Source organism: Xiphophorus maculatus, chromosome 8 (genome assembly GCF_002775205.1).
Source record: "Xiphophorus maculatus strain JP 163 A chromosome 8, X_maculatus-5.0-male, whole genome shotgun sequence".
Classification (NCBI taxonomy): domain Eukaryota; kingdom Metazoa; phylum Chordata; class Actinopteri; order Cyprinodontiformes; family Poeciliidae; genus Xiphophorus; species Xiphophorus maculatus.
The window spans coordinates 27,694,329-27,708,072 of NC_036450.1; the positions used below are offsets into that span (position 1 = coordinate 27,694,329).

The window sequence follows — 13,744 nt, forward strand, 5'->3', positions numbered from 1 at the left end:
CACTGTATTTATAAAAGATAGCATTATTCCTACGCAGAAAGACCTAATAAACCTTTTTAATATAGAAAAAATAAACTGCATTTACTGTTACACTATGATTTGTTTTTTAAATTGCCATTCATATTATATCAGCTAATAATTGCATGTGATAAAACATAACAAACTCAACATCCTTAGCAAATAACTATCATGGTTTACCATAATAGTGGACCAAAAACACCATAAGAAACTGAGGCAATCATAGCTAACTGTTCTGTACCGTGTTTGCCTTAGGAGATGATTATGGGATGAAGAGACTTTATTCTTATGAATTACTTGTTACATTTCTTTGTCTCTAAAGTTACAGCCATCTAAAATTAGAGATGGTTTTTACGAGTAACAACTGAATATGTAATCATGCATATAATTTGCCAAATCACAAGAAGAATTGCTTATAAGACTATTAAATTGAATGTAACATTTAATGTGTATTTTTTGACAAATCATATTGCCATCTTGGAAATGTGGCAGTGTTCACAGAGCAAGTTGTGTTTGTTGTTAAAAAAATGCAAAGTATTGAAATAATTTTTGTTTTACTCTACGGAACATGTGAGAATACATTACATTTTGCTCTGTGTTAAACAAGTCATAAAAAACCCACAATGACTTTGGAAAGCAAAAACTATCTATTTAAAATACATTTAAAATACATTTGTTGTTGTTATAGTTTTACTTTTTAACAGTACAAATGCCTAAACAGTGACCGGTTCGCCATTTTGGATGTCGAAGTTGCGACACACTCGAACACGTGCTTACTTTGATTGAGTACACACTTCATGGAGGGGCGAGGATGAAAGTATTGGGGCGCATTATTTTGAACACGGCTGCGCGTGTTCAAAATTACGGTGGCCGACAGGTGCAAATGCGCAGCAAAAGAGAAATATGCAAACAAAAAAAAAACGCGCACAAATTAAATGCGGCAAGCAAAAAGCGAATAAAATGCAGCAAACAAAAAGAGAGACGCAAACAAAAAAGAAGACACCCCCGAATGAAATGCAGCAAACAAAAAGAGAGACGCAAACAAAAAAGAAGACACCCCCGAATGAAATGCAGCAAACAAAGAGTGTTGAAAACGGAAGTGCTCCAGACCACTAGGGGGAGTCAAAGAAAATAGTATTCATTTCTATGGGACCAGATGCAAGATTCAGAGAAAGAAATTTGAAAGAAAGTAAAGGTATCTCTCTGAATCTTGCATCTGGTCCCATAGAAATGAATACTATTTTCTTTGACTCCCCCTAGTGGTCTGGAGCACTTCCGTTTTCAACACTTTTTGTTTGCTGCATTTCATTCGGGGGTGTCTTCTTTTTTGTTTGCGTCTCTCTTTTTGTTTGCTGCATTTTATTCGCTTTTTGCTTGCCGCATTTAATTTGTGCGCGTGTTTTTTTTTTGTTTGCATGTTTTCTCTTTTGCTGCGCATTTGCACCTGTCGGCCACCGTACAAAATAGCGTCGTACTGGCTTCATTTGACTTCCTACAGACTTCCGGGATGTTCCTACAGTGCACTCTAGTGGTGGTAAATTGTAAAGTCTTAATTTCCACTAGGCTACATTTTCATTAACAAAGAAAATACTCCTACATCAGTTCAGCTGTTTCTCCTTTGTGTATCTTCTCTGTCTTCTCAAACCTCTAGTCGGTTCTGGCAGATTTTTGATTGTACTGAGCCTGGTTTCGGTTCTGTTGGAGGTTTTTTCCTTTGAAATGGGAGTTTTTCCTCTCCATACATGCTCATGAGGGATTGCTGTAAAGTCAATGACACAAAGCAAGCGATTGTCTACTGTCACTACGTGTTCATCCAGGAGGAGTGAACATGACACTATGGGGTGGACCTTGCTTACGCTCCCCTCTCTCACCCTGTCTTTGCTTCTCTCTTGGCAGTATTACTTCTTTGTCTTCAATGATAAGATTAGGTTACCCCAACTGCAAGTGATACAGCTTCATAAATATCTTGCTTTTCATAAATAATTGGCAAGTTTGCCAGCTAAAGTGAGCATGTGTACAGAAATAGGCTGCAGGCAGGTAAAGCAGTCACTGTTTATGGAGCAGCAAACCAAAGATGGATATTTCTGTTCTGCCCAACAACAATCACCCTGAAAAGTTTCTGCAGCTCGATGTTGGCATTTTGGATGCTACCCATGGCATGTTCCAGGTTGGAGCATTTGTTTCCAGTCAGAGACGATGGCAGAACCGGGTCTATTTACAGGTATGGAACAACAGAGCTACCATTACTCTACAGCATGCTCTTTCTGCACAGTGATTTTGTGTGTAATATGTATTGTTCTTATATTAGTTAAAGTCTTTCTATACTTTAACTAATAAATATTTAAATATTTGTTAAAGTATAGAAAGGCTAAGCTTGCATGTAATTGCATGAGGTCAGATGCAAGCATATTCTGATAAAACAGTAATTTAACAGAGTTCTGTTGTTGCCTCAACTACATTAAAAGGTATAGTTTAGGAGTTCAAGTTTAGGTTACTTTGTAAATCTGCAAAATCTACAAAATCTGCAGTGTTAAGATTTTATTCTCAGAATAATTTTATTCTTAGAATTCTTTTATTAATTATTTCTTTTTTTTCCTGACAGCGGGAACAAACAACCCAACATGGAAGAAAAATTCCTCCGTACTCAGAGGGCAGTCCTGTGGTGCTTGTGGACAGATATCTGGAGAAGCATATAACTCCAGTAACTCTGAAGTATAACATCAAAAGGAATCCTCTTTACATGGATTTAAAATCCATCGACACGGTGGACAGTGGCGGAAGATTTAAGCCTTCCTGGACCATCAAAGAATATGACACAAAAACTATCCATGGCAACTTAGATTATTTGAAGGTATTTTGCAGTTAATGACAGAAAATAAGGGATTTTGTAGCCTTTATAATCATAAACTACTGTATATGTTCATTTTTAACAAAGGCAATAAAAGGTCAGCTCATTTGATCAACCTTTAGAACATTTCCACCACATTGAGTCAGCTTTTCACCTGTGAACCACATCTAAATGTTTAATTAGGAAGCAACTTAGACTTATACTGACTTTATTGTCATTTTGCATCCACAGGGTGTATACAGAACGAAATTTCGTTGCATACGGCTCAGGACAGTGTTTTGAGGTTCCAATGTTGTGAGGTTACTACAGAATAAAATAAAATACAGTATAAAATATGAATATAAATATGAATATAAAATATAAAGTGCAGGACTGACAGTAAAATGGAAGTTCTCGGTAACACTTCATTTGACGGGGTGAGCGTAAGACTCGCATGACACTGTCAAAGTTAGCATTTCAATGGACTTTCAAGGCAAATTTTAGAACAATTTTGCATTAGAAGTGTCATTATTTACTGAATGTCACTTCATGACAACAGTCATGAACATGGGCGTGCCATAGGTTTTTGATTTCTCTCCAGACTTACTGAAACAGTGCCAAAAGAACCAACGACTCTGATGGCTCAAATTAGCATCCATTCTTCAATTGTAAATGTGGTCGTTTACCGTCAGGCCAGAAGGTAGGAGTGTGAATAGTCCATGTTGGGGGTGGGTATCTATGATACCAACAGGAGATCAGATCTCCTGTAGGTAATGCTCTTCAGTCTAGTTTTGAAGCATACATGAAGTGTTTTTGGAGAGATGTGACCTTTTGCAGCTGATGTTGTGCTGCATTATCCAGTCTAAGTCGAAGTCGAAGTCTAAGGAACAATTGTGCAACTGTGAGATGCGTTGAGGCCATTACCAGGGTACTTATAAGGTAATGGCCTTATTTACAGAACAAAAGCAATCCTTCAGGTCATTTGGCCTATCTCTAGACTGCATAGGTAAATGTCAAAGTGGAGTCAACGTGGACTAACTCCAGCACTTCTAGTGGTAGTGGTTAGCGCGACCCATATTTGGAGGCCTTGAGTCCTCGACGCGGCCGTCGCGGGTTCGACTCCCGGATCCGACGATATTTGCCGCATGTCTTCACTTCTTCTGTTTAATGTAGATGGCTTGATTTAATGCTCCTTTGAACCATTCTCAGTCCAGATGTGCATCAAATGTTTAATGTTTAGCTGAGTTTTTTAATTTTTTTTTAGCATAAACCAAAAAAAAAAAACTAAGCAAGTGCAACACTTGTCAGATATGTAAAATAGACAGTTTAAAAAGGAGTTTAAAAACATAAATCACAACCCCTTGCCAAAAAGGATAAATTGTTTTCCTTTTTGCTTCTGTTGTTCGGTTGGTTAAAATTCCCAGGAAGAAATTACTATGAAATTAGTAGAAAATCACTGAGAAAATGACGATTGGTTTTCACTTTTTTGTCCCCCAATATAGGACACAAAAACACCCAAGGAGTTGGACTTCTGGCTTGAAGACCTGTACACTCCAGGATTTGACTCTCTGCTCAAGAGAAAAGAAGCAGAGCACAAGAGAAAAAGACTTTCCAAAATTGTTCTCTCAATAATTTTGCTGATTTGTGCTTCTCTTATCGTCATAATAGTGCCTATTGTAGTTTTACAACAGAACTGAATTGGATGCAAAAATCGTGCCATAATCTGCGTCATCTACTCTAAAAGACAATAGGGGCTGTCAGTGATTCAGTGTCCAAACTATCTACCAATAAGATCAAAATCATTACCTCCAAAATATAAAATATTTTGGAGGTAATGATTGGCTTTTTTTAATCATAAAGAATATGGGTGATTGTGGTCCTACTTGCTATGAAATTAAAATAAAAATTTTGTAAAACATCTAGTCATACAAAACTGTAAAAGGCATCTATCTGCATTAAACTTACACACCCCATCTTACAGGAAATTACATTTTTCTCAAAACTAAAACTTATGGACATTTTAAAGTTTTTGAAGGTCAGCTTGCTGCAATCTTCTGAAAATTTTGCTCCTGACTGAAGGATGAGTGAATATGTTATTTTCAACAGGTCATATGTAAAATGATCGTACTTGGCAAAAATGACAAAAGCACACAATACATATTATATTGTAAAGGATAATAGAATCTATTCTAGTCTAAATGTTTTATTACTTGCATGCAAGAAACGCAATGGTAGTCAACTTTTCCTCCTGCATGTAGGATGAAGAGTTATGTGCTTTAGACAAACACATAACCAATGCTTATAACGACTAATCTGGCTGCCTTCATTTTAAAAGGACAATTATTATGCAAATTTCTATTTAAGTGTCATAAAGATAAAATTTTTTGCTGTGCTATTAAATTCATAGATGATATTGGGTCTCAGGGCTCTTTGAATCACTATAATTAATTTCAGAGAGCTGGTTGATTAGTTTGTATGGTAAGCTCAATTAAAGGAAATCTGCTTAAGAGTTCCATATTATTAAGCAGGCCACAGGTTTCAAGCAATATGGGAAAGAGAAAGGATCTCTCTGCTGACGAAAATCATCAGATAGTGTAGTGCCATATGACAAGATATAAAAACATTAGATATTTAACAAAAGCTAAAGCGTTACTATACTGTGAAGAGATTTGTGACTGATTCAGAACAAAGATGGGTTTGTGCAGATAAAGACATAATGAGGAAGGTTTCTGTTAGACAAATTCATCAGATTAAGAGAGCAGCTGTTAAAATGCTGTTAAAACTGTTTGCCGCCCAAAGCAGCAAACAGTTATTTGAAACTGCTGGTGCCTCTGGAACCCCAAGGTGGAGGATCCTCCAGAGGCCTGTTGTGTACTATTCGCCCACCCCTAACCAGAGCTCACAAGCAGAAATGGTTACAGTGGGCCCAGCCGTACATGAAGATTAATTTTCAAACAGACTTGTTCACTGATGACTGCTGTGCAACCCTGGATGGTCCAGATGGACGCAGCAGTGGATTGTTGGTGGATGGCCACCACGTCCTGATGTGACGTCAGCAAGGAGGTGGTGGAGTCATTTTTTAGGCCGAACTCATGGGGACAGAGCTGGTCGGCCCCTTCAGAGTCCCCGAAGGTGTGAAAATGACCTCAGCAAAGTATATGGACTTTCTGACTGATCACTTTCTTTCATTGTTCAAAAAGAAGAGCCATACCTTCCATAGCAAAATCATCTTCATGCATGACAGTGCACCATCTCATGCTGCAAGGAATACCACTGTGTCATTGGCTGCTATGGGCATGAAAGGGGATAAACTCATGGTGTGGTCACCATCCTCCTCTGACCTCAACCCTATTGAGAACCTTTGGAGTTTCCTCAAGCAGAAGATCTGAGGGTGGAATGCAGTTCATATCAAAACAGCAGCTCTAGGAAGGTTTTCTGACATCCTGCAAAGAAATTCAAGCAGAAACTTTCCACAAACTCACAAGTTCAATGGATCAAGAATTGTGCTGTGATATCAAAGAAGGGCTCCTATGTTAACATGTAACTCGGTCTGTTAAGATGTTTTTGATTGAAATAGCTTTTGATTTTAGTACATGTAACCACTAAATACTTCACATTTAAAGAGTGACCGTTTGCAGTTCTCTATAATCCATAAAATGTTTAGAAAATCTGCTGTGCATAATAATTTGGAACAGTGCATTTTGAGGGTTTTTTTTTTGTTTTTTTTTTTTTAGAAAATAAATGAAAAACCTCTCATTGGGTTGTTTGTTCAATAAAATTTGATTTATACTGTAATACTTCATGACTTGAAAATTATCCTGACCATCATTTGCATTGACCATTTAGGAAAATCTGAGAAAATATCACTTGCATAATAATTTGGAACATGGTGTATGATTCAAAAACACAAACCAAAAACATATTTCATTTGATTCATTTATTGCAATAAAGATATACAAAGTATTTGTAATCATAACTGTTAAAATGTTAGAAAAAGCATATCTGTGACTGTTAACAGTACAGTGAATCAAATCATTACTACTTCAACCAGCCAGGTTGATTCCATCCATGTTTGTCAAAGCTTGGCATTGCTTTTTTTTAATCTTAACCAGGTCGTTGTCTCAAAAGGCATTGAAAAGATAGTCAAAAAATAAAATTTAGCTAAAATTAAAAGGCAAGAATACTAACAGAAAACCATGCAAATAAATGTTGTACTGAGTCCAAAATATTACACAAGAAAAACAGAAAAAGAAATTCCAGATCTAAAATAAATACTTTCTTCATACTAAATGAAACATTATTAGACTATGAAGATTATTTACAGGTTAGGCCATGTTAGTGAAAAGGAGGCCAATGTCCGCAGGTTTTTAGGATTGCGATTACTTTATTATGTTGGAAATCTTATTAAGTCACTTTGGTTCTGGAATGAGCAGGTGACAGGGATCAGGCTAAGAAAGAATAACAGTGGATTATGATCTCAGAAACGCTGCCTTAAATCTGAAATATTAACAAATGACTTCTGATCTGTGGAATATTCTCCAATATTCTTTATAACCTATTAATAAAGAGAACCGATCAAATCAATAGGCACAAACCCGAACTATTTGTAAAAGTTATATTTTGGTCAAAATGTGACATATCAAAGACAAAGATTTCCTATAGGTCAGACTGACAGGTATATGTATGTGTATATGCTGAATATAGGTTTATATATTTTCTTTAACATACAAATACAGAATAATGTGTGTGCATGGTTTCTTCAGTGTTGCTCTAGAACAGAAGGGAGAGTGATGGCTCACAGTATGGCAATGAACATAAAGTCACATCTTTATTCTGTTTAGTACACAAAAGTGATTTCAAACATCAAAGCTAATTTCTCTGAGTACAGGCTTAAATAAAGTCCAGCTTGTTCTGTGCATTTATTTGTATATTCTTCAGTTAGTTCATATTGAAGGCTCAATGGACATTTATAGAATTCACCATTAACAGCTCAAAATAGCCTGAAGTGTACAGCAGCTGCCTGGGATGGATAATTATCATACTGCTTATGATAACTGGGGAAAATGATTGATAAGAACTGACTTGTGGTCATAAGGATAAACTTGATTATGTTTGGAAAAACTATAAATAATATAATTGGAGTTGTTACTATTGCTGTTTGAGCTGTTGGTTCCATGACAGTATCAATCAATCAATATCATTACATTTGAAAATGTGAATGCAGTTATTGTATGCTGTTTAGTACCACAACTGCACTACACAATGGACCTGCTGTACTGTTTGGTAATGGGTGTCTTGGCTTTACAATAGTTTGGATTTGTGGGGATATGAATGAAGGACAGATGTATCACTAAGACCAGTGAAGAACACATTTTGTGAGCTGCATCTTTGAGAGAAAACCTGATTTTTAAACAAACTTAAAACTAATTCTGAAAGGTCTACAACATTCCACTTTGATAGAACAGTCCTCAGAGTGGGAATGCTTCCTACAGCTTCCCCAAACACAAGAAAATGAGCTGGGAAGTTTGTCCCCCCAAACAGAAAGAAACCACCTTAATCTTGTCTTCAACATTGGAAAGTTTTCCTTAGACAATCAGGAACATCCTCTCTCACTTCTTCAGATGGGTATAATAATGGTACAGGTGCTTTGATGATTTCTCAGGACAAAGTGTCTGGAACACTTTGTCCACAGAAGGATGAGTGATAAAGAACTAGTCTTATTGCTGTCTATGTGGAAAATTAAATACATGAAAATGAGCAATCAAAAAAAAAACATCTGCTCACTCAGAAGCCGGACTTCATTATACATACATTACATTCCACTAACCTAAGCATTGGTTGACATTCTTCTTCATAAATTGCATACAATCAATGACTGATTATAAGGGAGCTACAAGGTGAATATTAAACTTGTTTAAAAAAAAAGAACACACGACTTGAAGAGTAAATCAAAACAGAATTGAACTCGACTTTACTGATGAAAGCCATCTCTTTATCTAAAACTACATTGATCAGCAAAATTAGGAGCTGTTCATCTGACTTGCAAATATGAAGACCTAAATCACTTTCTATAGTCGAACAATCTGCAAAGTCACATCAATTCTCTTATTTCTTAATCAAATGGACTTATTTACTTTAGTCAACATTTACTCAGAATTTGAGCTGAAAGGTATCGCCTCACTCTAAACTAAGTCTATTCCTGATCTAATCTATTTTTTAATTTGACAGCAGAAGTACACCATTAAAACTGTACTTATTGACTTCTAATGACCGCATAAGCAATAGATGTCCATTTATTAAGTTTATTTTGTAAAAACCTTTAAAAATCAGCCAAATTTTACTTCTCCAAGCATAAATTACAGTTCTATTCGAGCTTTGTGTTCTACATCTGACCTATTTTTCACACCTCAGAGCAGGGAAGTTCTATATGGCTTTTAATGGAACCATGGTACTGCTGCTTGGAGCCAATGGAGGATGTGTTGAAGGTTCCCATCAAATGAAGCAAGGCTCCTCTGCACAGAAAACCACTGGACTAGAACTTCAGCTCACCCGCTCAAATGCATAGAGGTACATCTTCACGCTCAGTCAAGACATTTTCTGGATGTGGGGAGGTGTGAGCTCTGTGAGAACAGGAGGAAACAGTCCACAGTGCAGCCTGATGGAGCCCAGTAGGTTGACATGACAGTGTATATAAGTGCCAAATATTACAGTCAGTGGACAGAGCACTTCAACAACAATGTGCAGTAAAAACCAGAGCACACCAAATTCAGCGACACTACAGATGCATCTACATAACAAATGAGCTAAGACTGAAGACAAACCACGGATTGCTTCCACATTTATCCACAAATCACACAGCCACTGGCTTTGGAGAAAGGAAAGCATCATTAAGGCAAGGTTTTAATTAGGTCGTTGAAGAGAGTATAGTCTTTAGAAGGGAAGAACAGAAACAAACATTACTCAGCAGCTTCCAACCAACAAGGCTAATTATCATTAGCTTCACATCTTTGCTAACTAATGGCATGTTTAATTTGAAATAAAATACAATCTGATGCAGGCACTGGACCCAAACGGTCAACTGTGTCCAATAACAGGCTATTGAAAATGATCAACAGCTTTACAATGGAAGACCAGCAGAGTTTTGAACCATAAGCAGATTAGATGAATCTAAAAACCAAATGACAGAAAGGCTTCATGCAATCAACCCTCAAAGCTAAACTGATTCAACTAAGAAAGAGTTACCATAAATGCATTAAAATTATTACTTAACCACCAATAATATGGATCATATTGTTTATCTGATTAGAGATTCAACTAATTTCATCAGATCCAACCGAAAGGCACATCTGTAAGGCTTTAGAATGTGTGGTTCTCTCCAATGTCTAAAACAAATAAACTAGGTGATTATTGCTAACAGACATGGCAACTGGTCCTAATAACCTCAAAAGATATTCTATACCATAAGGAACAAAAAACCACAAATATAATGAATGCCTGAATTGCAGCCTGAGAGAAAAGAATGTGAACAGAAATGACAACTTATGCACGAAAGTTGAAAAAAACTAAAGCTACAAAAAAACAGAACATTTGGAATAAATAGAAAAGAAGGGAGCCAAGAGGGCAACCTTACCTATAATTTCCACCCTAACCCTAAAATTCCTTCATCAACGTCTCAACCGGTATCACTTCCTTCTTTAGATCAACAGTGGCTGTGTTTTCTACAGTCTCTGGAGTGTGATGGTGCACCTTTTATTTTGGGCTTTAACTGGAACATGTGTGGCTTTGCTATCAGCCGCAGAAGTGAATGTGAGACTTAAAGACGCAGAATTTTTCCCTGTGCTAACACTAAGAATAGAAGGTGAGGACACTCTGATGGTTGCCACGCACGAGGAGGATGGGAGGCAGGTCCTTAGACAGCACCTCCAGCCAGGCCATATAGAGGGCACTAGAGACTGCGCCCTTCCGAGCTAATGGCAGACTCCTGGAGAGAGGAATAACAGTTAAAACAAAGATCTAGTTCTTTCATACTTGGGCTACAGCGTTGGAATGGACACACTGTCACATTCATGAAGTGGTGCTACAACCGACAATCAATGGTGAATGCTGGCTTACATGACGATGAGGTTGGCAGTGCTGGAGTGTTCCTTCAGTAGCTCATTGAGCCTGATCTGACGATTGGTCTGGAGAACAAATACAACACACAGTTGGAAAACATTCCTCTAGATCCCCCCACTCAGACTCAGGGTGTGGGGGGCAGGACAATCTCACAGATGGAAACAGATGCATTTCATCATGCCTTTTTGATGCTGTACTCCTTTATGTTTTCTCTGCTAATTGCATAAGCTGCGGTCATTGTTGTAGAATGATCTGTAAATACAACAATCATCCAGGCTCTTCAAATGTCAGTGTATCATGTGAAGACGTCAAGAAAACAACTGACAGCTTATGATTTAGTTTGAAGCTTTGCAGTGACTTTAGCAGCTAGAACCGAGAACAGCTGTGACTGCAGGCAGTATATTACAAGTTAGGTGGGTTGCCAGGCTTTACACGCCCTTTTTCCCCCAGGCTAAGCGTTTCTTGTTTTTACTTTTACTATACACAAGAAGAAAAAAAAAAATCACAATCCTTTATTTATTTGTTTTAAATAAGCCATACTGCAAGCATTGAGCACATCACTGGCAGAGCAGAATTGTTCCTGATAGTTGATCGGGGCATGAAGCCGAGAGCACACACCAGTCACACCGCCTCGCACACTGTCGCGGTTTGATCCCTGAAGTTTACCTTGGTGCAGATTGCCTCATAATTGCGCATCATGCTGGCTTTATTTTTTTCTTCTTATTTTTTGAGTGACACGATGCATTGAACGGGCACCATATCAAATGTTTTGTCAACTTAGTGAGGCAGCAATGCTGCGCGCGGAAATCAGAAAAACTTTTTCCCTAAAGCACAGGCAACCAAAACAGTCTATGTCTCTGAAACTCAATAGACATGAAATGGAAGAGCTACTAAAGCCACATGAATGAAATCTTCCATTTGTCCCTCTGTGTCCAGCAGAGAGATGTGCAGTGCAGCAGATTTCTCATCATGCAGGGCCGGTCCAAGGCTGCATGAGGCCTTGAGCAGAATTTGATTTAAGGGCCCTTCTTGCTGCTAAAAACATCAGCACCACTAACAGCATTTCACATGGATTTAGTAAATTCTGGGAGAGGGGTTCTAGTTTATTTGGCCAACCGTAAAAGTGATAATTGTAGTTCCTGAGATGTATTTGTGAACAAACGGAGCTTAAACTTAAAGATTAAACTCATAGCATCAGATTGTGGTAACCAAACAATCCAACTATGAAGATTGTTCTTAAGTAAACTTTGCCAGCTCCTTAAAATCTTACATTTAAACCACCGGGCTTAGCTAGTTTCCTGGGGGAAACCCTGGGACTGGCATGAATCAGAAACCTTCTGATGTCTGAATGCTGTCATTGATCAGGTAAGTTTTTATCTGATGATATTCTGCTTTAACTGGGTTAAAGTCATGTGACATATTCCTGCAGAATGTTGACCAAGATTTGATTGCGTAAGCTTGATTTTGTGACCGGATTGGTGACGTTAAAAGTTAGTGTCAAGCTTCACCAGGACCTCACTGTGTTTGAGATGACATAGAAGCAGCATGCTGAGTGTACTGCTCAGCAGTGTACTGCAGCTGAGTGTACTGCTCAGAGTGAATCACTGCATCATTCTATTTTACCATGCAAATACTTTTGCATGGTAAAATAACGAAATAAAATATTATTGCAGCATTTTCCTTCCAAACCAGTGAATCATGTGTGCTGCAGACCTTGGCGCGGTACAGTTCCAGCTCATTGTCTGTGATCCTCCAGGGTTCACTGTTTTTCAACCTCTCAGCTGCCTCCAGTTCCATGTTGTCTTCCTTCAGCCGATAAGGTTCAACCATCTCCTCAAAGGTTGCCACACTGAGTCAGAACACAGAATTTGTGGTTAACAACATGATATAAGCCGCAGACTTCATGGTACAGCCACAGTTTCCAGAACGTGACATCTGTACAACAAAAAAGTCACACTGGCTTCTGAGTGGGATTGGATGATATTCTTAGGATGTAGGTTTAAATAATCATATATGAGCAGTGATAAGTCTTCACCCATGTCAACAAACATAACGGACAGGAAACCAATCTGCTGCTTTTTGATGTCCCTTAGAAGCCCAACTTAAAATAATAAGTGAAAACAGGAGGGAGGGAAAGCTGGCATTTGAATCTTTAAAAAGCAAGAAACACTGACATGAAATATATTCTGTCACACTTTTTTACAATTAGGAATTCTGGAGCATCCAAAGATTAGTTTGAGCTTGTTGTCAAAATACCCCTTTGCTGGTAATCAATGATGATATATTTTCACCACCAGATGGCAACAGTGAGCTGAACATTTTCTAATGAAACTTACTTCTAACACACTAGGTTTAAAAACATTCTGAACAACAAATACCTAAAAGAAGACAAAAATGTGTTCCTGTTTTTCAGAGAAATGTGTTGTTTTTTTCTCCACGTTTATGTGATTCTCTCTGTGACCTCAATGGGAACAAAAATAATGTATATGTTTGACATTCTAAATGTTTAAAAAGCCTCTTCTGTCCCCATTTATGTGAACAACCTGCAGAATGTCGAGGGAAAACTATTGATCAGCTGATATCAAGCACATGTTTGATGTTGCCTTTATTGTTGCCCAGTTTTTAACTTGGCTTTAACTCATTCAGTCCTAAAGCATCTTTTAGAAACTCTAAAATATAAAGGTCAATCATAATACAAAAACTCTATTTATTTCAAAGTTTGCATCTCCAGAAAATATTGAGTGGATGAGACTTTGAAAGTAGAGCCAGACTTTAGAAGTGACC

The 13,744-nt window shown here is 37.6% G+C and overlaps 2 protein-coding genes across 5 annotated transcripts in view; one reads left to right on the forward strand and one right to left on the reverse strand.

Moving 5' to 3' along the window:
• The first annotated feature begins 1,434 nt into the window (after positions 1-1,434).
• On the forward strand, positions 1,435-5,281 carry kiaa1024l (KIAA1024 like). The gene is made up of 3 exons (XM_023338658.1): positions 1,435-2,239; positions 2,621-2,869; positions 4,348-5,281. The coding sequence occupies exons 1-3, from the start codon at positions 2,093-2,095 to the stop codon at positions 4,540-4,542; spliced, it is 591 nt and encodes a 196-aa protein (XP_023194426.1). The 5' UTR covers positions 1,435-2,092; the 3' UTR covers positions 4,543-5,281.
• Positions 5,282-6,767: 1,486 nt separating this feature from the next.
• Positions 6,768-13,744, reverse strand: part of slc12a2 (solute carrier family 12 member 2) — a 77,621-nt gene continuing 70,644 nt past the window's right edge. For all 4 annotated transcript variants that reach the window (XM_023337719.1, XM_023337717.1, XM_023337718.1 and 1 more), the window contains 3 exons: positions 12,674-12,809; positions 10,958-11,025; positions 6,768-10,826 (listed from right to left, as the gene is read on the reverse strand). In XM_023337719.1, the coding sequence (XP_023193487.1) occupies positions 10,691-10,826; positions 10,958-11,025; positions 12,674-12,809 (340 nt within the window). In that variant the 3' untranslated portion in view covers positions 6,768-10,690. The remainder of the gene's footprint in view (positions 10,827-10,957; positions 11,026-12,673; positions 12,810-13,744) is intronic.